This window comes from Camelus ferus, chromosome 2, assembly GCF_009834535.1.
Source record: "Camelus ferus isolate YT-003-E chromosome 2, BCGSAC_Cfer_1.0, whole genome shotgun sequence".
NCBI lineage: Eukaryota > Metazoa > Chordata > Mammalia > Artiodactyla > Camelidae > Camelus > Camelus ferus.
Window position 1 is genome coordinate 28,884,542 of NC_045697.1, and position 25,071 is coordinate 28,909,612.

General features: G+C 32.8%; 1 protein-coding gene and 1 non-coding gene across 18 annotated transcripts in view; one reads left to right on the top strand and one right to left on the bottom strand.

Annotated features, from left to right (window-relative positions):
• N4BP2 (NEDD4 binding protein 2) overlaps positions 1–24,691 on the top strand; it is a 67,155-nt gene extending 42,464 nt beyond the window's left edge. For 15 of the 17 annotated variants that reach the window (XM_032496151.1, XM_032496145.1, XM_032496160.1 and 12 more), the window contains 11 exons: positions 373–2,753; positions 3,377–3,462; positions 3,986–4,031; positions 5,341–5,537; positions 7,641–7,736; positions 8,339–8,457; positions 11,995–12,133; positions 14,953–15,141; positions 16,023–16,191; positions 19,961–20,084; positions 21,332–24,691. In XM_032496151.1, the coding sequence (XP_032352042.1) occupies positions 373–2,753; positions 3,377–3,462; positions 3,986–4,031; positions 5,341–5,537; positions 7,641–7,736; positions 8,339–8,457; positions 11,995–12,133; positions 14,953–15,141; positions 16,023–16,191; positions 19,961–20,084; positions 21,332–21,377 (3,592 nt within the window). In that variant the 3' untranslated portion in view covers positions 21,378–24,691. Of the gene's footprint in view, positions 1–372; positions 2,754–3,376; positions 3,463–3,985; positions 4,032–5,340; positions 5,538–7,640; positions 7,778–8,338; positions 8,458–11,994; positions 12,134–14,952; positions 15,142–16,022; positions 16,192–19,960; positions 20,085–21,331 lie in introns of those variants that run through there. The other 2 variants (XM_032496170.1, XM_032496221.1) reach the window with 2 other exon arrangements.
• Positions 10,072–10,143, bottom strand: TRNAT-GGU. The gene has a single exon. It is a non-coding gene; the product is annotated as a tRNA-Thr (tRNA).
• Positions 24,692–25,071: the final 380 nt, after the last annotated feature.

Genomic DNA, 25,071 nt, shown 5'->3' on the forward strand with positions numbered 1-25,071 from the left:
TTGATTTTCTTAGGTATTAATAAAAATACTCTCTCACACTAGTATTGTAAAAATTTATTATTCATTGTATACTTTTACTAGGTAATACAAGTCATAGCCTTTTGAAAGTTTGCAATCTAGGACAGTACTGATTCTGTAAAAAACATTTAGGACACATAGACAATTGAATAAATAAATAAGAAAGAAGCCTTAAATATAAATAGAGATCTAAATTACTCAGATTTTTTGATAGTAAGTTATGCATGAGAGGCTCTATTAAAAAGGAATTGGGGAGAGAAAATTCATAAATGCTCTTTTATGATCCCTTAATTTAAATTATAATACTAAGGGCAACAATAAGAGACTTTCCTATAATAAAATTTTTTTTTACAGCCTGAGAGACAATGAAGATATTACCTCTGAAAAAGAAGAAAATGTTTTATCCTTATCTTTGAAGCACCTGGAGTTAACTGAAGAGAAGAAACTTGAAGTGACCAAGGAAACTATGTTGCCTGAGAATGTTACATATCTCCCTAATGCAGATTTAAACAGAGGAAGAAATGAAATAAGTGGCGTGAACTCTAACATTCAGAGTGCTTTCATTCAGGAATTTCCAGACACTTGGTTTTCTGATTCTGAAAGTAAAGTACGAGTTACAGATAAAAGTGAAAAAGAAGAACAAGTAAAAATGGCTTCTGATAAAGAGTGCAGTAAAACCAGTGCAGATAGTTCTGAAGAAGGAGTGTCACCGGGTACTTGCTATGGTGAAAATAGTCAAGAAGACTGTGATCTTTCAAATACTGTGCCACCTCAAAATGAAAAATCTCCACCTGGTGAAATGTGGGAAGAAAGAGCAACAGTAAAGAAAAAAGCCTTTGGAAAACAAAAAAGCAAATCAACTTTGGAAAAGTTCCCAAGACATGAGCTGTCTTTTGTTGGTGACTGGCCAGTGGATAAGACTATTGGTCAGAGGACAAAAAGGAACCGAAAAACTGAAAAGGCTTCATCTGTACAAAGTGACAAAAAGTATAATCGCCCTCAATCACGCAAAGTGGTAGATAGCAGTTTATCTGTGAGTATAGATTGTATCCAGCAACAAGGCTCTCCACATGAAAATGTGGAGGATGACAAGTCACAGTGTGATGATGCTTCAGAATCTTTCAATAGCAGTAAATATGATCCTTACAAAAATACTGAAAAAGACTCATTCAACATTGTGGGAGACTGGCCTTCATCTGATTCTTTAGCTCAGAGAGAGCACAGATCAAGAATGCCAAAGGCTAGCTTAAGTGAACCGCACCTAGAATTTGGAACAAACAGCAGTATGAATGAAATATCCTTATACACAGCACATGAGGCCTGTTGGGGCACAAGCCCTGAAGAACTAAAAACGCTGGGTAGTAATTCCCTAGGAAGTTCTGAAATGCTGTCCAATGAAATGAGCCATGAGAATAAGTCTTGTCCAGGTAAACAGATTCATACACAACACACATTGCCTCTCACTTACAGCAATAATGTGCCGACTGTTCCTGGAGGAGTAGGACCACAGCCTTCAGCTGAATTTCCGGAAGAAAAGTGTAAAGAAGTTCCTGGAATAGGGGTAGGCGTGTGTACCCAGACTGAACCACAGGATTTTGCCCTCTTATGGAAAATAGAAAAGAATAAAATTAGTGTTTCAGATTCTCTGAGAGTATTAACAGGAAGATTAGATGGATTTAAACCAAAGGCTTTCAGTATTAACACAAAACTAGATGTTCAAGATACAATTCCATATAGGGTAATGTATGACAAAAGCACATACGTTGAAGAAAGTGAGCTTACTAGTGCTGATGAGTCTGAAAATCTTAACATTCTTTGTAAACTGTTTGGATCCTTTTCTTTAGAAGCCCTAAAGGACTTATATGAGAGGTGTAACAAAGATATTATTTGGGCCACAAGCCTTTTGTTGGATTCTGAAACTAAATTATGTGAGGAAACAGAATTTGAGAATATCCAGAAATCGTATGATGCAGCACAAATTGGGCCATTTTCTCTGGGACTGAACTTGAAGGAAATTATTAGCCAAAGAGGAACTTTAGAGGATTCCAGTTCTTCTGTGCCAGAATTTAGCCATGGAATTGGTATCAGTAACACTAATGTACAGTCTTCCCGTAGTTCAGAAAAGGAAAACTCAGAGCAGGCAGAAATGAGAGCTATAACTACTGAAAAACCTGGATTAATAACAAGTATATTTCCTAACGCCACTGTAGATCTAAAGAATACTAATGAAGTACTTCCTAATAGTCAGGCAGAACTTTCAGGTTTATGTAGCATTAAGCAGTTTTTTCCAGGTACTCTGAAAGCTACTACCATTAAAAATGTGAATGAAATGGAAAAGCATCCAGAAGTCACAGAGGTTGGAGACAGTATACATTCTTCTTTGAATTTGTCTGATATTTTAAACTCTGGATCAAACACTTCAAATCTTGAATTGCATGAAGAAACTTATTTTACTGACTCTCTTGAAATAAATAAAAATGAAAATCTTCCAAAGGATTATGTGAAATTTCCAAACACAGAAGAATTTATGAATGAAGATGAACGGGAAATGGAAAAAATTCTAATGGCAGGGAATACTTTGTCAGCTGAAGTTACTGAAGAAGATAAAACTGAGATGTTGACTTCTACACCCACGATGGCCAGATCTCTGACCATAGACTGTCTGGAATTGGCATTACCCCCTGAACTGGCTTTTCAGCTCAGTGAATTATTTGGCCCTGTTGGTATTGATTCAGGTAAGAAAAAAGTAAATTACCTATATGCGTGTCTTTGTGTGAATAGAATATAGATGGAGAATTCTGTTTCAGTTTTAAAACTATTTCATATGTTAACTGAAATGTAAAATAATTTGTGTTGCCTACTTTGTTATTTTTGACACAATGTGTTTGTAGAAGATTTTTAAAAATATAATTTGAAAATACAATATTTATATGGAATTTGTGTTCATCCCATGTATATATTGAAAGTTTTCTCTGGTATTCAACTCATCCTTATTTGCATAGGTGAATCTTTTTGAATCTTTTGGTGCTACTCCAGATATACTTAGGGCAAGATTAATTTCTTAGAACACACTTGCTGGAAGGTCTTGAATAATGGAAATGAATAAATTAAATATATTTAGACTAATGGACGTGAATAACTTAAATATATGAAGCATTGTATAACACTGTACGTGCCAAGAAGTGTGAAAACAATGACATACTACATAAAAGTACTCCAGGAGATTTAGAACTAGATACATAGGTTGGTGATTAAAAATACAAATTAGTTTCATGATGCATAAAGTAGTTGAATATGTTTTCTGCAAATGTATAATGAGTAATGATCATATTTTTTCCTCTTTTTTTCCCTTCACAAGGGTCCCTAACAGTTGAGGATTGTGTGGTTCATATAGATCTGAATCTGGCTAAAGTGATTCATGAGAAATGGAAAGAATCTGTAATGGTTGGTAGGCTTCATTTTATAAAGGGCCCCCCTTGTGTGCATTTTGTCACCTTTGCTCTTCAGTAAAATCTATTATGTTATATGAAAGAGTTCTACTGAATTTAGACTTTGAGAGAGAATGAACTTCACCAGTTAATGGATTACTAAATTTTTTTTTTCTCTATGCAGTGTTGTAGATCATTTCCACACTGGCCAAACTGTATGATTAACGATGGAGCTCAATATGATTGTTGATATTTTTTTTTAAGGGAAAAAAAATCATAATTAGTTTTTTTCTCCCTAGATTAAAGGCTTGCAGTGCTAATTAAATTTCAAAACCATTAAAAAAAAATACAGCATAAGAGCTCTATAAGAAAAAATATATAGATATAGTTATACTTTATAATTTTTATCTAATTTTATTAGATTTAGCAAGAACGGGTGATAGTTTTACAAGGAGAAATGATTACTAGAGAAAAATGACATACGCTTGGTTTTCTAATGCACCCTCTTTTGCCAATCCCCTGTTCTGCCTTTATGTTAGGAGCGACAAAGACAGGAAGAGGTATCCTGTGGCAGGTTAATGCAAGGTAAAAGCACATACTTTTACTTCTTACGTTCTTGTCTTGGTATTGAAACTTGGTGTGTGTGTATGAATTTCAACTCATTTTAAATATGCTTCCACAAAATATGTTACCCAAGAATTTTGATTTGCAAAAAAAAGTTCTTTAAAAATATTTAACATTTAATATTGATATAAAATAAAGTAAAACTTAAAGAAGAAAAAAGCCCCTATAATACTGTTTAACTTTCAGGAGTGCTGTGGAACACACAAGGTGTGCTCTAATGCATATGTAGCCAGGGTATTTCCTATTTATGATTTTGCTCTGAATGATAGAAAACCATTCTGGTTTGAGAGCAATAAAATGTTCATGTGTTTGAGAACATTGAAATATTACTTGGTCATTCAAAGTTTTTATTGATGTTAATATTGTTAGAGCACAGAAGTCAGCATGCTTTTTTCAGGACATCTGCCAAATTGAAAATATTTGATTCCAGAAGATTTCTTAGGTAGCACTGTCCTATATGATTAGTTCAGGGTGGCAGACCTGGTATAGTGTCCTCCTTTTGTGCATGAGTTCCTCCAGATGCCGCTCTTGTCCAGTCCGTACTAGGACTCCAGATTGAAGACGGACAGAGTGAAGATCCTTAGCTTTAGTTCAGACCTATGCTTGTGTTGCAGCTTCAAGATCTAAAGTTGTTTGAAAGCTAAAGGTGCCCAAAGGATATCAGAGTTACTCAGATGACAGTATTGGCTATGTCTTCACTCTCCAAGAAAGCAAATTAGTATATCAGAATGTGTTGCTATCCCTTAGAAACGCTGAAATACTATACACTAAATCTTGTGATTATGAACTTCTTAGAATATTCAGTTCCTTATGTTGAATACCATTTGTTCAGTATTTATTGTGTGCCTCCAGTGGGTTACAGATTTGCAGAAATAATTGATCCTTTCAGTTCTTGGGAGTGGCTAAGAAGAGCTGACCAGAGCCGATCTAGCTAGACTCTTCTGGCTGGCTGCACCTTCCTCTGTTTACCAGTGTATGTGTATCACTTTTTCTGTGTGTTGATGTGATATGAAAAGAGTGGGAAGCGCTGACTTGATTTACGATGATACCCAGATCATTGCTCATTTGAATATTCTACCATTTATACATATTTCTTGCTTGCAATTATATGAAGATATCTTCTGAAACTTCAGAGTTATGTTACATTTATAAGCTGAAAGTAAAAAATCATGTTTCCTGAGTCTCTCTGAGCTAGGTGTAACAGAATGAATAATGCCTAACTTGTACATTTATTGTTGAGGGTCTGATACTATTGATATTGCTTTTATAGATCCTTCCCTGGTTGGGCATGTTGGTCTTGATAATCCTGAACAAAAATCATCTCAGAGAACAGGCAAAAAATTACTGAGGACTTTAGCAGCACCTGAAATGCTACCCTTATTGGATCATTGGAACACTCAAACTAAAAAAGTATCGCTCAGAGAAATAATGTCAGAAGAAATTGCCTTACAGGAAAAGCATGATTTGGTATGAGTTAGCATAAACATTAAGCCTTTGTCTCTGATTCTAGGTTGATTGTGTGTTTACTTTGTGATTTTCATTTGGTTCTACTTTTCCTTGTCTGGAATCTGTATTTTAACCTAGTCAAAGTTAATGTTAAAATTGAAAAGTGTTTTAAATATAGCTTGAAATTGGGGTTTTTTTACTTCTGGGAAATTTATTGATATTCTGTTAACAGTAAGCCAATCTGTGTTAAATCTGTTGTTTTAGATTTATTTTTGCAGGTGATTGAGCTGCGTATTTCTTTTAACATTTACTTCTGTAATTTTTTAATTCTAGAAAAACAAAAAAAGTCCCTTTTGAAGATTTTATTCATAAATTAGTAATAAGAAATGACTGTCTTGCTATTAAAGAAGTATCCATCTTTGAAATAAAATTTTTTAGAAAAAAAATTTGAGAAACAAGAACTTGAATTAAAAATTAAGTATTCTTCTTTTTCTAACTTTTCAATTAAACAAATTCAAACAGAAACTTCACTTTACTTTGAACTTAATTTTTGTTCCTTATTCAGCATATCTAATTATATGAAGCCATAAGAGAATTTGGTTTCTTTTGCATTTCTTTTTCTTAGGCTTTTCTGAAATTCTGAAAATTTAGTGTTTGAGTATTTCAGAAACAAAAGGGTGAAGACCTTAGAGGTTATTTAGTCTAGTTCTCAAAGAAAAAAAGTTCTTAGATGATGATGTTAAAACATTTTGCCTTCTTGTTTTTTTTTTTTTTTTTTAACTCATTCGATTGCTTAAAGGAGCACCTTTATATTTGGCTGAAATACATAGAATTAGGGCATAGAAAGACTGATGGTATTCCTCCACCTTGATTTTTAAATCCCCCAGTTATCTTGTTAATTAAATTGGAAATATGCTACCATTTTCATCTTTGCATGTTTACATAATCCGAGGAACAATCTCTTCAGTAGGATCTCATAATTAGTGTTGTTTCAGATATCTCTTCAATTTATGTAATAAAGTGGAAAAATGGGTTTTCTTAAAAAATAAGGAAAGCCTAGAATTTATGCCAAAATGGTGTGACACTTTTTGTTGAGATGCCATTTTCCATTACTGAAACTTATCTTTATGGTTCTAACCTGCCTTTTAATCTCTCAGTACAATAATGAACAAATAAATATCTTTTAATCTCTCAGTATAATAATGAACAAATAAGACTCTTTGACTTCCCAACTTAATTTTTTTTTTTTTTCTATCAGTGATTTTTGCTTGTCTTTCTGTGGGTTGGGTAATAGAAGCTGTACTCTTTTGATCCTAAGGATATTACCATAGGTAGAGCCTCAGTAGGAGAATTTCCCAAAGGAGAATATACTTTGAATTCTTTTTAAGCAAAGAATATGTAATAAACATTAGGCATAATGTATGAATAGAAGAATTAATTGTAAAATGATTAAGGTTATGAGCTTTCCAGTTTATTGATGAGACCTTATAGTTTAGAAACTCTACTACCTAGCAGATTGCTAGTAAATCTGATCACTGAATTTTTTAGTAGGTTTGGATTATAATATATATCTTAAATATGAAATATTTAAAATCCTGAGGTGGCTTATTTCCATCACTCTTGTGATATGTGATATGTTCAGCTTTACCAGTCCTTTTTGCTGGTCAGATTGCCATCTATTGTGGCCCTTCTTTTGTTGTTCGGTGTTATAAATGGCCTAAATATGGTTAGGCTTCAAAACCAAAAACTATTCTAGGATTGTCCTAAATTGTAATCTTTATATTTTCAGAGATACCTTTGAAATTTTATAGGAAGTTACTTTTCAGACATTAGGATTTTTGGAGTAAAAAATACTACATAGTTACACCACATCAATGAATTGTCTTCGAGTTAGAAATCACTTTAAGAATGTTTGCCATAATCCTCAGTTAGAATTAAAATAGCAAATTTTAGGAAAGCTCTTTTGGTTTGGCAAGTCAAACAATCCAAATATGACTTTGAAAAAAATAACAGTAACAATTCACATACAGTTATTTTGGCGTAAATATGTTTGTGAAAAATTTTTTTAATGTGAATTTTAAGATTTTCTGTCAACCTGAATTTGAACTTATTTGTACATTGTAGTTTCTGCCCATTGAGGAGAATATGTTTTTGAGGACGTTGTTCACAGCATCACACAGTGTCCCTTTTATGAAGACCCATGGGAGAAATTTCTCTCAGGTCTCAGTACCAGAAAAAGCTGTACTTCTCCTGAGCAACTGGTTTGTTTTTATTTTATGGACACAGAATCTTTGTTTCCCCCTTTGCTTTGGCCACTGAGAAGCTCAGAACTGAATTTGTGGCCCACCTTTAGCAAATTGTACAGGATTTTGTGGCATGCATTTATATACTAATTTTACTTATTAGCTTTATCCTATACTCTTACCTTTATTTCCTCTACTCTCTGACTTCTTCATTTATTTATATCCTGTTTATATATATATATATCTTTATCCTTTTGTGTATAATTTGATTGAATGTGTTGTGTGTGTATATTTGAGTATATATACACATGCATACATATATGTGTATATGTGTGATTATATGTATGTGTATATTAATGAGCAGCTTTGAATACTTAGCAAAAAATGGGATATAAATAAATAGTGCAAGAATACTCACGTTACTAATTTCAGCCTTTAGTCAGTGAAGAAAATCTGTGATTGCTTTTAAATTATTAGTCTTGCAATAAAATAACCTTGCTTTGGATCAGCATAACTGGTATTGTAAATTCCATCTTAAGGATGATTTTTGTCTTTTTTTTGTTTGTTTGTTTGATTTAGAGAAGGGAGCCACTTACGTTTGAAAAAGATTGTGCCACTAAACTAAAGGAGAAGCAGCTCTTCAAGATATTTCCAGCCATTAACCAAAATTTTCTGGTGGACATTTTCAAGGACCACAAGTGAGTGCTAGAAGGATTGTTTGTAGTTTCTGTTATGATACCATTGAGAGCATATGTCATGTATTTCAATATATTATTTTTATATTTCTGACAACAAAAATAACTATAGGTATATTAAACCATTTAAATGTAATGATGTAGAAAGTGAGAAGTTTCTGTCAGTTGATTCATAGTCCTCCTCAGTCTTTTTCTCATATACTTACATTAATGTGTGTACATACATGTGTATCTATTTGCTTTTTTGTCTGTATAGAAATGTATATTTCACAAAAAATGGGTTGTGTTTTACAGTTTTGCTGTTACTTATTTTTCCTGTCCATACTTTGTCATCGGCTTTTTACTTTTAAAAGTCTATAGAGTATTCCGTAGTATTCTTAAGTGAAAGTACTGTAGTTTATTTAAACATGCTCTATAGGCTTTTTGACTGTAAGAAAAATTGGAAACGATGTTGCACTGAGCATTCTTGAACATATGTTTCTGTGTGTGTGGGTGAATGCTGCTGTAGGCTGCTTCTCAAAGGTGAAATTGCTGGTTCAGTGTGTGCATTAAAAGTTTTTGTAGCTAGTGCCAAATTTTCTTTAATAAAGGCTTACTGTGTGTAGTATGAAGTAGAGATTTAACTTGTTTTTCTAAATGATTATCCCCTGGATGAATAGATCATCTTTATCCATTGACATAAAATATAACCACTAATATTTACTACATTCCTAAATGTACATTTTCTTTTATAGACTCTTTGATTCCATTGAGCTGTTTGTTTGGTCCTGGGTTTCCACCATCTTATTTTAATTATTGTAGTGTTATAGTATGTTTTGATGTTTGGTATGTTAGGAATGCTTCTGATTTGAGTAGTAATACATACTTTCAATCTTAATGTAGTCCTTAAATTTCAATTTTATCAAGAGTTGTTTTAAATAGATACCTTTTAAGAATTTTTTGAGAATCTAATACAGAGTTTTTACTTTAGTTTATTAGTATATTTCATGTCAATCACAATAATTTCTGGAGTAAAAATTACCTTCAGGTTTTTTTCCTTTAATGCAGTGTAGAAATTGATTTCAGGATTTTTGTGACAGTAAGTAAATGCGATTAATCTGTGATTTTCTATTCCTGTGTTATTTTTGTCAGATTTTGGTATCGGAGTTTTCCTTGGTATTAGGCTTAATAAAGGAATCTGGCAAGTATAATGCTCTGGAAAATATAAATAAATTAGTACCTTGAAGGTTCTGGGGTTGCGCCTTTTAGGAAGAAGATTTTTAGAACTTTTTACTCTCTTTAAGGTTACTGCTTTTTTCAGATGTTTGCTTTTTTTTTTTATGAGTCTTTTCTGGTAGTTTCTCTTCTAGAAAATCATAAATTTTACCTGGGCTTTCAAGTTTATTATTGTTAAGTTATATGTAATCTGCTGTAATAATTAAAAACATTATTTTATATTTGATCATATGCCTTTTTCCTTTCCCAATTTTTTTTTCTGTTCTCTTTGTTTTTGCAGCTTGGCCCTTTTAAAGAACAAGCTCTTAGTTTATTTATCAAAGTCTGTTTTATATTCTCTAATCATTTACTTTTGCTTTTGTTTTTGGTGATTCCTCTTTTTTTTTTTTTTTTTTCTCTTTACAGAGGTACTGGGGATTGAACCCAGGACCTCGTACATACCAAGCACGCACTCTACCACTGAGCTATACACCCCCACCCCTTTCCTTTCTATTTTGATGGTTCCTTTCTCTTAAAATTTATTGATCTATTTTCAACTCTTTGTTTAGTTTCCTTTCAGTCTTTAATAGCAAATATATTTAAGGGTATGAATTTTTCTCTGTAAAATGTTCTTGATATATATGTAATGTTTCGATTTTGATATATAGTGTTTTCATTTTTATTATTTTTTAAATAATATCTAACTTGGCTTTATTTTCTCATTTGTTCAAGAATTTTTAATTTTCTAAATGGTTTGATGGTTTGGTGATGTGGGGAGTTTATTTTGTTTATACTGTTTATTTTGGTTTTGTTGCATTGGGGTACAAGAATGCAGCCTGGAAGAGTTCTACTTTTTAGAATTTGAGATTTTCTTTATGATCATGTATAAATATTATATGAAAGTACTTTTCAAAAATATTCGTTGCTGATTATGCAGAGTTCTAAATATGTCACTTGATTCAAGTTTTTCATGATATTATTTCAATCCAAAATTTCCCTTTTTATTTTTGCTACCTAAACTACTGTTTTCTTAGAGTTATATGTTAAAATACCCCTAGGCACTGGGGGTTAGAAGTGTGGTGCTGGCATGTGGCCACTCTTTTCTGTGGGGGAACCAGGACAAGAAGGCCTGATGTGGAAAAAACCCAGAGTTGTGGTTCCCCGGGCTAGTTAAAGAGACTGAGTGAGTCCTTCCCTCAGATACCCAGAGTGATAGGTCAGTCAGGCCCCTCAGGGTAGGTATTATGGTATTAAATGAATACCTCCATTTGTCTGCCAATAGCTAGGTAATCTTCTCAGTTGGCAGTAGTTCCAGCTTCATCCTGGTAAGAAGGGTAGGTTTGTTCAGTTACTGCAGTATAAGCCTGTGATGTAATCTTCCTGGGCCATGTACTTCTAACAACATCTGTGGTGGAGACTGGCTTCCAGCCCTGTGAGTGGGCAAGCCAGGTTATTTTAAAGACTAGTTAGGATGTGGATAATTTCTGGTAGCTTCTATCCCCTAGAAACCCCCATTTGTTGAGCATATGTGGGGCAGCAAGATGAGAATGCTAAAGTGGAACTGGTGGTCCTAGATGGTTCCCCTTCAAGGATTGTCTTCAATAAATTGAAGAATAGCAAAATATCACACTATTTTAGGTAACTATGTATCACATTTTAAAAATATTCCTTTGTGGTCAGCTCTTCATTATCTGGCCATTGGAAGAAATCATAGGCATAAATAGTCTGAAATACTGAGCAGTGTAAAATCACTTACAATTTGCTTTGGAATGAATTTCTTTGGATATGGGGACATAAGTGTAAATTTTTGTAAGATTTCATATTCCACGTAATGTAGTATCACCATGAAAATATGCCTGAATAATGTAGGGGTGGGAGGTAAGGTAGTGTTTTATTTTTTCCCTTCTGTATCTCTGCTTAGAATTTCTTTGACTAGAGCCCACATGGTATAAGTAAAATGTGAAATTTAGCACAATAGAAACTGAAACCATGTGTGAATCCAATAAGGGACTTAAGTATAGCTGATAAGATGAAAGAAAGATTTGTGGAAAATCTACCTAGAATAAAAGATAAGAAGATGGGTTAATTATCAACGTGTTACTTTGTGATATGCATTTAAAAATTAGTTTTTGAGAGCCTGTAACTTGACACTTTCCCTCTTGTCATTCTTGAATCTTTGAGATATATAATGAGCATTTAATGTTTAAATGTTTGATGTTTAAAACTTAGAAATGAGCTAGTTCTTCATATTCTTCTAAAATGTTTGAAGGATTGCTTATGTTAATGTTTCCACATAACTTTTATTTTCATTTATTGATCTTATATTTGTACTTAAACTTTCTACAGCTATTCATTAGAACACACAGTGCAATTTCTAAATTGTGTTCTTGATGGAGACCCTGTAAGAACAGTTGTAGCGCAAGAGTTTGTTCACCAAAATGAGAATGTCGCTTCTCATGCTGCACAGAAGTCTAAAGAGAAAAAGGTATAGAGCTACTTATTTTTTACAATAATGGTAAATGATCGTATATGAAAATGTAATTGGTGTGTTAGATAATTTAATGATTATTTCTTACCATTTTGTGTAGACTGGAAATTTACCTACCTATAGCCTATTTGGTTTAGAATATCTGTTTGCTCAAAATAATGAATTTATACTGGTTATTTTTTTTTCTTCAGTATCTTTGTGCACAACAAGCATTTAAATTTCTGTAACTTTTTCTCTGTAGATGACGAAGTAGAGTATGAAACTTAATTGAATAGCAGCGGGGTGGAAATATGATGGGTCTTGGTGTATAAATATGTGGGTGTGGAAATGTTTAACCATTTGAGTAACGGCTGCCAAACATTTTCCAAAGTGGCTACGTTATTTTACGTTTCCATCAGCAGTGTGTAAGGGTTTATTACAATTTCTCCACATCCTCTCTGACACTTATCATCTGCCTTTTTGATTATAGACATCCTGGTGGGTGTGAAGTTGTTTTACGGGTCCTGGGGTTTGTTTTAATCAGGTTTGGTAAGACATGCAGACGTGGAAATGCCAAGAAGGAAGGCTTTTATTATACTCACAGATCCCTAGAAATATGAGGCCTGCCACCCAAAGATACATGAGGAAGCACCAGGGTCTGGGAGACAGAGGGAGCACAGGGGGAAATGTGGGCAAGAGCCTCTTTTGTGGTTTCTGTGGGAAGGAATGGACAAAGCAGGATAATAAACAGGTATAAGATTGGCTAATTTGAATAATTTCAGCAGGCTCAGGGGCATAGGAGCTGTCCCTAGTTTTTGGGTACCTGCTTCAGTGATTAGGGTACGTGAATGGTGACCCAGAGAGTGAGAGCCCCTTAAAGGAGGTGGTTGGGTGTATGGGCTCTAGGTTGCATAGTTTGCATATGTAAGGTGTGCCAACAGGCAGGTTATTTCCTGTTTCTAGGAATTAGCTACCCCAAGATGGGGGGTGGGCACTGTGTTTCCAGGGGAGCAAGACCCCAGATGTCAAAGCATCAGAATACAGGAAATAAAAGACAGTTAATTCAGACGTGCTATCTCATTGTGATTTTGATTTTATTTCCCTGATGACTGATGATGATGAGCATCTTTTCAGGTGCTTATTAGCCTTTTGTATATTTTTTTGAAGAAATGTCTCTTTATATCCACTGTCCATTAAAATTGAAAAAAAAAACTGTAGTTGTGTGAATTTTTTTTTTTATGACTTAGACTATTTGGTTCACAAATCTTAAAATACTGTCTTTGATATCTCAGGACCTTAAGGGACCAGAGATACTAAGGGGAGTATCATAATACCCATAATATTTTGATTTATCTGTTTTGTTCAAGAAACTAACATTTTTAAAAAATGTTTAAACGTTTCATTAGTACTACTACTTTTTCCCTTTAGCATTTAATAAAATGTACAAGTTTGTTACCATAGGAAATGGTTTTGATATTACACTACATCATGCTTTCAAGAGAATAAGTGGCACTAATTAGGTGAATTCTTAGGAAGTATGTATTTCACTTGGCCTTTGTTAGTGAAGTTAGTTACAGTAGACCACATCTCTATGAAAGAGATAAAAAATAAATCTTGGTTTTATTTTAAAAGAGAATAGCTATTTGATAAAGTATCTCTTATTATATACTGTTTTTTCTTTTCTTAAAAGCAAGAAATGAGAGATTTCTTCCCAGAGAACCAAATGTGATTTGCATTTTTCAGTATGAATACCAGCAGAGAGAGATTTTAAGGCTATGAAATATTTATGTTCATAGTGTTAGGCACCATGGGCTTTTCAAAGGTCATAAAAAGCATTTTTATTATCCCCTCCCTGCAAAGCCTTTGATTTTATCAGAGATGCAAACCATATAATCGTAGAATATTTAAACATTAATATGAAGGAAGTATGTGAAAGAAGCTGGTGAGAGTGACATAAGGATGCAGGTTCTGTGCAGATTCTGTGTGAGAGAGAGCCTTGTGTTCTTTCACATAATAAGCTGGGTATTTGTTGCAAAAATAAATAGACTATACATTTACAGATTTTTACTCTGGTAATGAGTTAGGAATATGGTGATACCTTTATTTACTCTTTTCTGTTTTGTGGAGAACATTGAAGCTACATTGCATAATTATTATTTTCATTACCTCGTGTTTTAAATTAGAGTGAGTTTAGCTTTTTTAATTTAAGGGTCCATTTTGGACAACAACTGCTTGATGGATGATTTTTCAGAAATCTCAAAAAGTCAACACTACCTTAGTGGCTAGTTGGTAGTCAGCTGATTGAAAACTGCCCCATAAACCTACTTATGATTTTTACTAACTACCAGGCATGGTCATTCCATATGCCTGTCTGTCTTTAAATATATATATATACATTATACAGTTACCTTATTAGTTGTTTTTAAAAAAAATATAAATTGAAATATGCCATCACTTCCTTCAATGACTGGCCTGACCCTTTGAATGCGTTTACAAACTAAAATTTGGAAAATATTGCATTAAATAAATGAGTTTTATCCTTTGAATATCTTATATTCTCTCTTTTGGCTTGACCTACTTATATTTTATAATTTTAGAGAAATTTTCAACATCTTCTAAGCTAAGAGTGGTTAAAGAAGGGGTACCCTAATGACAAGAAAACATTAATGGTAGTCACTAAGTGCATGACTTACTGGGTAGACACTGGGATAGTTTGTCTGTTTTCTGAGAAGAAAGGTAAAAAATAGTAGAGCCCAGTTTTCATATACGTTTTCTGAAGTAAAGCTTGTGTTTTTCTACTTTCTTTTATATTTTTCTTACTGTGTAACATTGTACAGGTAAAGAAATTGAAAGAGACTGAAGATACACCAAACGAACCATCTTTCCAGGATTTTGAGTACCCAGAGTACGATGACTACAGGGCGGAGGCGTTCCTGCACCAGCAGAAGAGAATGGAATGCTACAGCAAGGCAAAGGAAGCCTATCGGATGGGGAAGAAGAACGTGGCCACGTTTTATGCCCAGCAGGTAAAGAGGAAAACTGATTATTTTTTCTTTGTCACTTATGATGTCTGAATAATCTTGAAGCAGATAATACCTCATATTGTGACTAGATTCAGTTATTCTGGGGAATGTAGATTATATAAGTGATATATAAAGTATCCTAATAAGTGAGAAGTGGTTCTGAGAATTTGACAGTCTACATTTTCTTTTAGTTTGGATTCTCTTATTCAGTACCACTTCTAAACAGATAGAAATTTTCTGGGGGAAAGGCAGCAGAATGTTAATATTGGCCATCTCAGAGTGGGAGTACAGAGGCCTTGTGCTTTCTATCATGTCTGAATTTTTAGTAATGTTTCACTTTTATAGTCAGAAAAAGAAAGTTACATTAACATCTTTTTAGGGAAGGAAAATTTCTACCTGGGCTCACTTGGCAGGCTATTACAAGAAACCTGACTGATCTCCTTTTTTATTTTTGTGGTTCCGTATAGCTTACTTTTTTAAAAGTATCAAACTTGTATAACCTTGTCAGCAATACTAGCAAACCTTGAGGATGACTTCAGAGGTGACTACAAGGTGTTAAGAGGGGTGAGACCCAGGATTATCAAAAGATAAATCAGTGGATTCCTTCTTGAAATGGGTGATGTTTAAAGTTTCTCTCTTGTATGATTTTTGGATCAGAGAATAAGTTAGAAATAATGACTTAGTATTTTATGGACTATGTTATTAGTCTACTGAAATTCACCTAAATTTTGTTGCATTCTTGCATAGTAGCCCATCACATTATTTAAAGTTTTAGATTTGTTCCCTTTTTGTTCTTCTTTTGTGTGGGGCACTATTTTTTTCTTCACTGTCTACTAAGTAGCAGATATCAAAAGTGATTACTGGTGATATGTTTGTAATTAAAGGGTAGTCTCCATGAGCAGAAGATGAAAGAAGCCAATCACCTTGCTGCCGTGGAGATCTTTGAGAAAGTCAATGCCTCCCTGCTGCCACAGAATGTTTTAGACCTCCATGGGCTGCATGTGGATGAGGCTATAGAACATTTGACAACAGTTTTACAGCAGAAAACTGAAGGTAGGACTGTAGTCATGACAAATTTTCAATAGAAAATATCTTTGCTTGTATTGATATAAGAGAAAATATAAGAGCAGTTTAAATACATTATTTAAATTGGAGAAAAGAAAAACTTACACAGGAGTGTTAGAGTATTCTGTCCGTAGAGAATGAGGAAATCATTTACTCGATAAAAATTTGATTTTCTTCTATATTCTAGACATCAGGGATAAAATAGTGAAAAGGACACATGATCCCTGTCTTTATGGTGTTTGCCATCTAGTAGGATAGATGACAGTGAATAAATAGTTACATAAGCATTGTGATAAGAAAGTACAGGTTGCCATGTTTCATTTAGCATAAATTCCCAGATCCCTGCATAACCATTCTTTGCCTGCCTCTGCATTCTCATCTTGTGTTTTGCTCCTCTTTCTTTTCTGTATGTTTATCTTCACTATCATTTGTTGACCTCCACACTAAGTTAGGCTCCATATTAATAGCTTCTCATAGTACTCCTATGTATCACAGTATTTATAAAAAGCTTGTTGTATAATTGATGATTAAATGTCTGTCTTTCTGGCAAAGAATTGAGTCAGTAATGATTATTGAATCATTATTGTATATAGAGCCTTTCATTTAACACTTAAAAACTTCTGGATAAATGACTGAATAAAAAGTAGGCATTCCTCTCATTTTATAGATAAAGAGACTGATGATTTTAAAAGTTTAATAAAATGGAAAATAATAAGTGCCGGTAAGGTGTAGAGGATGGGAACCTTCATATATTGCTGGTGGGAATATTAAATGGTGCAACCATTGTGGAAAAGGTTGGTATTCCTTGAAATGTTAAACATGACCCAGCAGTTCTGCTCCTAGGTTTGTACACAAGAGAATTGAAAACATAATTTATCCATAGCAAAGCTTGTACATGAATGTTCAAAATAACCAAAAAGTGGAAACAACCCAGATGTCTGACTAGCTGATGAATGGACAAATAAAATGTGGTATATCCATATAATGGAATATAAATCAGCCACAAAAAGGAATGAAATGCTGACACATGTTACAACATGGATAAACCTTGTAAACATTATGTTGTGGGAAAGAAGCCAGATACAAATGGCCACATATATGATTTCCATTTATATGAAATGTCTAAAATAGGCAAATCTATAGAAAAAGAAAGGACATTAATGTTTGCTAGGCCTGGAAAGTAGGGGAATGGAGATTGAATGCTAACAGGCACAGAACTTCTTCTTGAGATGGTGGAATGTTCGGAGTTAGATTGTGTTGATGGTTGCACAACGTTGTAATATTGATAAATACCACTAAATTGTAAATAAATAAAAATTACTGAATTGTACTTTTTAAAAGCATGAATTTTATGTTATGTGAATTTTATCTCAATAGAAAAAAATTATGAAAATGAAAGAGTTAAATAACTTGTGTAGGATGATACTTGGTCAGACTCAAGATACAAAGCTTTTCTGGAAGCCAAAGTCCATGTTGTGCTTGCTACCTGTGGTAGCCTGTAGTTACTGTCAATTACCACCAGATGGTAGTATTGTTGAACAGAAATGTCAGAGGGGGGAATCTGTGGCTCTGCCCTGGATTGGTTTTAGTCATAAAAGGTGATTGTCAAAATTGGGGATGAATTTTTTTAAAAAAGATATCTGACCTTTTATGTGTCTTCTGATTGAAAAATAAACTACCACCACCTATGAAGCTTTTTTGCCTCCAAATAACCAGAAGCAGATAAAGCCTTTAAATCTGACTACTACTTTATATGGATTTATAGGGAACAGAGGAACATGTTAAATGGCACCATGGGGATACAGTCAGGAAAATCCAAACTGTGAATATCTGGGATAAATGATCTAATTTTTTCAACAAATTATAAAAATAAACAAACAAAACAACAACAACAGCAAAAAAAAAAACCAAAAAAAACTTAGGGGTAGGGGAGAACCTTTAGATTAAGTTAAATGTATCAGTCAAATGCAATGTGTAGACTTGTTTTGACCTTGATTCAAACAAATCACTGTAAAGACAATTTTTTGAGACTACTGGGGGAAACTTTTAGACATTTTAAGAAATATATTAAGGAACTACTTTTAATTTTGTAAGATGGTGGTGACACAGTGGTTATTATATATTTTTTTAGAGTCCTTTTTGAAATACATACTGAAATATTTACAGTTGATAAGAAATCTGGGATATGCTTAAAAGTAAGTTAATAGTTTTTTTTTAAATGTGATAAACAGCAGATAAATAGCTTGAAATTTGGGAACATAAGCATATACATTAATTCATTCAGTAAACATCCTTTGAACACCAACTTTGGTTGAGGCATGCAATTCAATTAGAGAACATTTTCAGAGCAGTAAGCTAACTACTGAAAGGTGAGATGCTATAAATAACTGACTTAACTGATGAGGGGAGCAGTAGAGAAGGAGCGATGAGAGCTGAATTATGGTTAAAGAGATCTAAGTTTGTTTTTTGTTTTTTAATGGAGGTACTAGGGGATTGAACCCAGGACCTCATGCATGCTAAGCATGTGTTCTATCACTGAGCTCTACCCACCCACAAGGTTGGTTGTGGGGCTGTTTTTTTTAGTAACCTTTTATTTGAAATATCACATTCATAAAGAACAATGCACAAATAAGAATTATGTAGTGTAAAAGATTTTTACAAAGTGAATACCTTTGTTTAGTCATCACTCAGAGTTGAATTTTGAACAAAATATTGCTTGAAGTTATGCATATGGATTAGAGTAGAAGTGGAAGTCTTAAGCAAAGAAATAATTAGAAGTCCAAGAACAATATATTTGCTTAAAACTTCAGGCTAAATATTGCCCTGGAGATATGATACTTGAAAAACAATCTGTGGATCTGCTGGAGGTCTTAGGGCAACTTAATGAGCAGAATATGGAATGTTTGTGTGTATATGTATTTTATGCTTAAGGTCAAAACTTGTACTATTTATAACCGAGGAACAAGAATCTATTGAATTCATTAAATCAACTCTTATTATTAACAGATTTTTTTTGTTGTTATGTTATTGTAGCTGTTTTTGACCTTCAGGATTTATATACTTGATTTCCACAAGCAGGAGCTGTGGTCTTTCAAGAGGCTCAGGTTCATTTGATATTTTAAAATCATCTATTTGGAATAGTTTTCATAAGTTAACAATCGATTATCTTTAACAGTAAGACTGCAGTTCATGCTATAATGAGTGGATTTGCTAATGGCTATTCCTGAGGGTGCTATTCTATAAAGCAATAGCTTTATGCCTCATTTTACTGATAAGGGAATAGGCACAGATAGACAGAGTATTTATCGATGGTCCTATTACACAGTCATTTACTGGCAGAGCTGCTAACCAGACCAAAGCTGGCTGGCTTCAGAATATTTAGTTAATCAGATTGTTGTGAAGATTCTTAGTTAATAAGTCACTTAACGCATGCCTGAATCCATGTGTGTAATAATTGTTAGATATTATTAATATTATTGTTGTCATCATTATTTCAGAGAGAAATTCTGGTAGCACACAGACATTCTCTCCCCACAGAAGAAGTTCTACTTATGTCTGTAGGTAGATGAATTGCTATCAGGCTTCCATCCTCAAAGCGTAGATGAAACATACATTAAAAACATTCATTTGGGGGCTTTTTGAAATTGTAAATCTCTAAATCCTCATGAAAATATCTCATGTGTTTGAGTAAAGGTTTGTTTTCTCTTAAGAATATAGGATAAATTAATTTTACCTGTTCCAATTCCTTTTGTAACAGAATTTAAGCAGAACAGTGGCAAGCCCTATCTCTCTGTGATTACGGGGAGAGGAAACCATAGCCAGGGAGGAGTTGCTCGCATCAAACCAGCCGTCATCAAATACCTCACAAGCCATAGCTTCAGGTGAGTATAGATTTCTGTGGATCATTGCAATTGCCCATATACAGATAGTAAACACGAATAATATGCTAGGAGCGGTTTGTTAAAATAGTTAACTAAATTTAACTATCTGATTTTAGCCACAAATTCATGCTTAAATTATGATATAACATTCCCTGCTGGATCTATGATGTCCAGGAAACCCAAAATGAAAGACAGATGTGTTTCTTGTTGAAGTAATCATGTGACAAAACTATCTCTATCATAAGTTTAAAATCTAAAAAAGGAAAAAAATGTAAAAGAAAATAAGTATATTTGTATTTTTTGATAATGTATTATTCAAGATATAATTAGATTATACATATTATCGTTTAAGGTTACTGTTTAATTCCTTTGAAGGGAAACATGTTTGTGGATTTTGGAAAAAATTGAGGCTTCTGCTAAAATACGGTTATAATTTGAATATAATTAAGCTTTAGTGGTAATCTCCCGTCAATTATGAATTTGTACACCTTTATAAATTAAATACCATTAATGGTCTTAGCTGACAAACATGAAATGTCCTTTTTTATTAAGAGATTATTATTTAGTAACAGCAAATGACAAGAAAAGTCCAAGAATAAAAATTTGTTGATGGATAGATTCCCTGAAGATATATATCATTATATCTCTTATTTTTGGTTTTAGTTAATGTAGCATATTTTGTTTATGCCCTGTAATTAAATACTGGCTACATTATAGAAAATGGTATATGTATTCTGAGCATGAAAACAGATGACATTTCAGAGTTATTTTTACAAAAGTAGTAGTTAGACCAGAACATTATCATATTGGGATTAATGATCTATTTTAGAGACTAGTGTTTCTTTAAATTTCACACTGAGAGAGTTGAGAGCACTTCATGGCCTAAAAAATCAGACTTACCTATCAGAAGTTTCTTCTTGGTACTGACACAGTGCATGGAAGTAATGTAATGCAGACATTGACTTACCCTTCTTACAGCATGCTCTTCTTCATTCAGGCTTGAGAATTTAAAAAATCTTAAGTTGTAATAAGCACTAAGTTAGGAGTAACCCTCAGCCTTAGACTTGTATTTAATTTGATAATAGATTAGAAGGAACATAAGTATAGATAATGGCCCTGGGTGTGACTTAACAGAGAGTACTTTGATAATAAATGTTTTTTAGTGTAGGTTCTTGGAATTGATTACAGGATATATTTATCAGTTTGAAATTTTTGTCTTTAAAATACCTCTTTTCTCATTTCTGCAGGTTCTCTGAAATTAAACCAGGGTGCTTGAAAGTCATGCTAAAGTAAAATAAACGTCCTTGATTTAAAAGTGTGAAGGTTTGTAGGTTAAAATTAGTTTTATTTGCAGTAGTCAATTTTACAGTAAACCTGTTTTATTAGAAATAATGTCCAATTATAAAACAGAAAAACATAATGTTTTTCAAAACTCAAGAGAAGTTTAATTTTTTACTGAATCAAATGCCAAATTTGTCTGTTACAAATAACTAAAGAGAATTTTTATTGATTACACAGTATCTAAGAAAATTATCAGCTGCAGTTTTAAAGTTTGAAATGCTCTGATTCTTTCTCAGACAAAATGTTACCTTTGTATTAATTGTCGTTTGACATTTAGTGAAGTCTTAAAGACTTCTATGAGAGGTGTTTTAAGTGCTTTGAGGCCTGGTTCATGCCCTTCAAAGGCTTGTATGAAAAAAAGTAGTAGTAACTGAAGAAAGGAGATCTAACAAAAACACTTGAGTACTTTTTGATTTCAAAAAATACAGAAAAAATCATTTTGCCATGTCCTACAGGAAGGAAGACGTGCTGTTGTACTTTCTTCTGCTGTGTATATAATCTTGATCTCTTACCTTTTGTTCCTTTGTTCTGTGTGTCTGCATTTTCTAGGAGTAAAATTGGGGTCTGAGCTTATATTGCAGTTTTATACCTTTCATAGGCAAAAAAGTTTTCAGAGAAGGAGAAATGGTTAGATGCCTACCAACTGTTACTGTCTTCTAGAATTGCTTCAAGTCTCATAGAACTGTCTTCTGTAAGTGGTATTTAAGACGGTACTAAAGAGCTATATTTTATATTTGAGGCATGTAATTTCTAAACTGCAGTAAGTCAGAATCCTATTGACTTAAAACAAATATAGAAAACATTTTTTTATATAATCATAAATTCTTACAATTGAAAAGTTTTTTACCTTTATTTTTAAAAAGAGCCAACTTTCTGAAAGGAAACTTTCATTTACTTCTGGTTTTTGGTGAGCTGAAAAGTCCTGTTAGTATGTCAGTTACAATTTCCTTACACAAGTTTAACGTGGTAAAGTATAATTTTTCAGGCTAAGACACTGGTTTAAATAAATTGAACTTTGGATGTGGGGGATATTTTAAACATATATAATTTTAGCAAACAGTTGTGTTGCTTTTTGATAAGCTTAAAAAAGCATTTGGATCAGGAATTACAGGATTCAGCTGTTACTGAAAGAATCCTAAATTACAGAATGGTTTCCCAAAAGAACAGACATTTTAATGAAAATAAAACTCAAAAAAAATTTTTATATATCATGAAAGCATGCTTATAGAAGAAGTGCCACATCATTGAATTTATTCCCACAAAAATAAAAATATATGTTTATTACTTAGAAATAGTGACTGGTATTGAAGTATTCACATTATGTTTATAGTAATTTGTTTAAAAAATGCCAGCAATTTGGCACTTTTTTTGTAATGTCTAGAAGAGTTGTATACATTAAAAATAAAGCAGTTCTTTTCAACAACTTATTATAAAACTATAGTTTTTAGTTAATGAAATAAAATATTTCTGTGTATAAATTGATATGATTTAAGAAATGTGAATAACAATAGTGAAACCTAGAATTATTCGAGTGTGTACTGCTGCATACTCATTTTCTATGTTTTTGTCTTTCCTCACCTAGTTAAAAAAAACAGCTTTGAGCACTTCAACTAGACTTATTTCAATATTATTTACTATAATTATGATTAATGTGGGAGCAGTCAAAAAGAACAAGAGGTGAGGTATTTTGTGGGCAGAAAGCAAATGAAAGAAGCAGTGCTTTATACTGTATCAACTCTTAATTTTATGCTTTTTTTGATGTATCTAGGGTATTCTTTCTTAATCGTCATTCATAAATATAGACAAATTTTGAGTATCATAAGTGTTTTTATGAAATTGTTGAATACCAAACTGCCTCCGACACCACTACCTGGCAGAGTTTAAGCAACACATAGTTGTGAAAGAAAATTTTATAATTGCTTCCTTCTTCTTTTACCCATTTCTAATCATATATGCTGATGGGAAACAGAGTTTGGGGATTATCAGAGTTTTCTCTTCTGCCCATTTCTAAATCTTACAGATCAAAAGTAAACACAGGTTTCATGTTTGTACTGGTGTGCTTGTGCTAATACATGATTCATTAAAAATGGCTTTTTGCAGACTTTTTAATATTTTAAAAAGTATAACACTTCTGTAGTTTGGAAGGTTTTAGTAACAATTATATTCCTTAAGTCGTCTGTTACCAGGATCTACTGGGGGTAAAAAGAGAACTAGTGTGCAAACCGCAGGGGAAGTGGAGTTGGACCGAGGGGACTCTTAACAGTATTTTCAATCTATTCATTTCCTTACTTCACTGTGAGAAATGGAAGCATATTGTCTTACATTTATTGGCTGTTCTTATATCTCTATTATTTTCAAGTTGAGGTTTCTTCAATTTATTAGTGTTTCAATACTACTTGCAATTCTATGGCCTTTAAATATAGGACATATTGTATACTAGAAATCCTGAGTTATATGTTAAAATGTCTTGTGTATTATAACACATTTTGAGAAGAAAAGCTAAATAATTCTGTTGGATTGTTTCTGATCCTTTTGATCTTTTTCTTTTTAAATTCAAGTGTGTTTTATGCTTAGAAAAAGAACATGTATAATAGCAAGACTGATTATTTCTGAGCTGGAAATTGGAAACTTTGAAACTCAGGAAATTGCTCTGACAATGTTTTAACTGCTCTCAACTTAAGAAAAATGACATAATGTATAAAAACACAAAAATAAGGTGTACTATTTTTTCCAAGTGCTTTTTCTAAGTGCTTTTCCATTGTGCAATGAGGTGAAGTTTGATAATCTTTCTGTGTAGTGGTTAAATATTGCTTAGTTTTATTTACATCGTAAAGAACACAGATTTAAATGTTTATGTGGCCAAAAAAATTGTCATTTAAATCGTGAAGTAAGTTCATGTAGAATGTATGTTAATGGTGCTTATTTTTAAAGTGTAATTCAAGTTTACAGTATTACTCATTGTCTCTGCAGAATTTATTAGAGAAACAAGGCTAGAATACATCTACATCCCTAAAAGCCTTTTATAACTTCACATTATATGATGACAAATTTTATTATTTACCTTAAAGTTGAGCAATTGACTTTTATGGTCCAAATGATGAACCCATTATTAACAAGTGATTGAATTAACCATGAGACTTCTCATTAAAATATATTGCAGCTGTCAGTTGGAGAATATATTATAAAATTTTCAGGCAGTGTATCACAAACAAAATGTTTTTATTTGTACTGTAAAGAAAATGTAATTTTGCTGTTAACTCTGTACTTTTTTATTGAAAATGTTTTATAAGTTTGCTTTTAAAGTTTCTTATGAAACCATTTGCAAATTACATACCTTAATTTAATAAAATACTTTAGTCACTGTCCAGTGTGAGGATATCCTTCATTTGATGTGGTAGAGTTAGTGGCTTAAATATGAACGTATATTTTTATGTGAAACTTTCTAATTTCGAGGGAAAAGGGTCATAAAAATTTCATTTTTCTCCACAACTTTTATTCTAGTTTAAATTATTTTGCTGTAGCAAATAGAGGTTTACGTTGGAACCAGATAAATGGATTAACTAGGTTTAGCTCTTCACACCCTTGCATTTTTTAACTGTCAGAAGTAAGAATTGTGTCCCTGAAGGATTTAAGTAGTATTTTAATT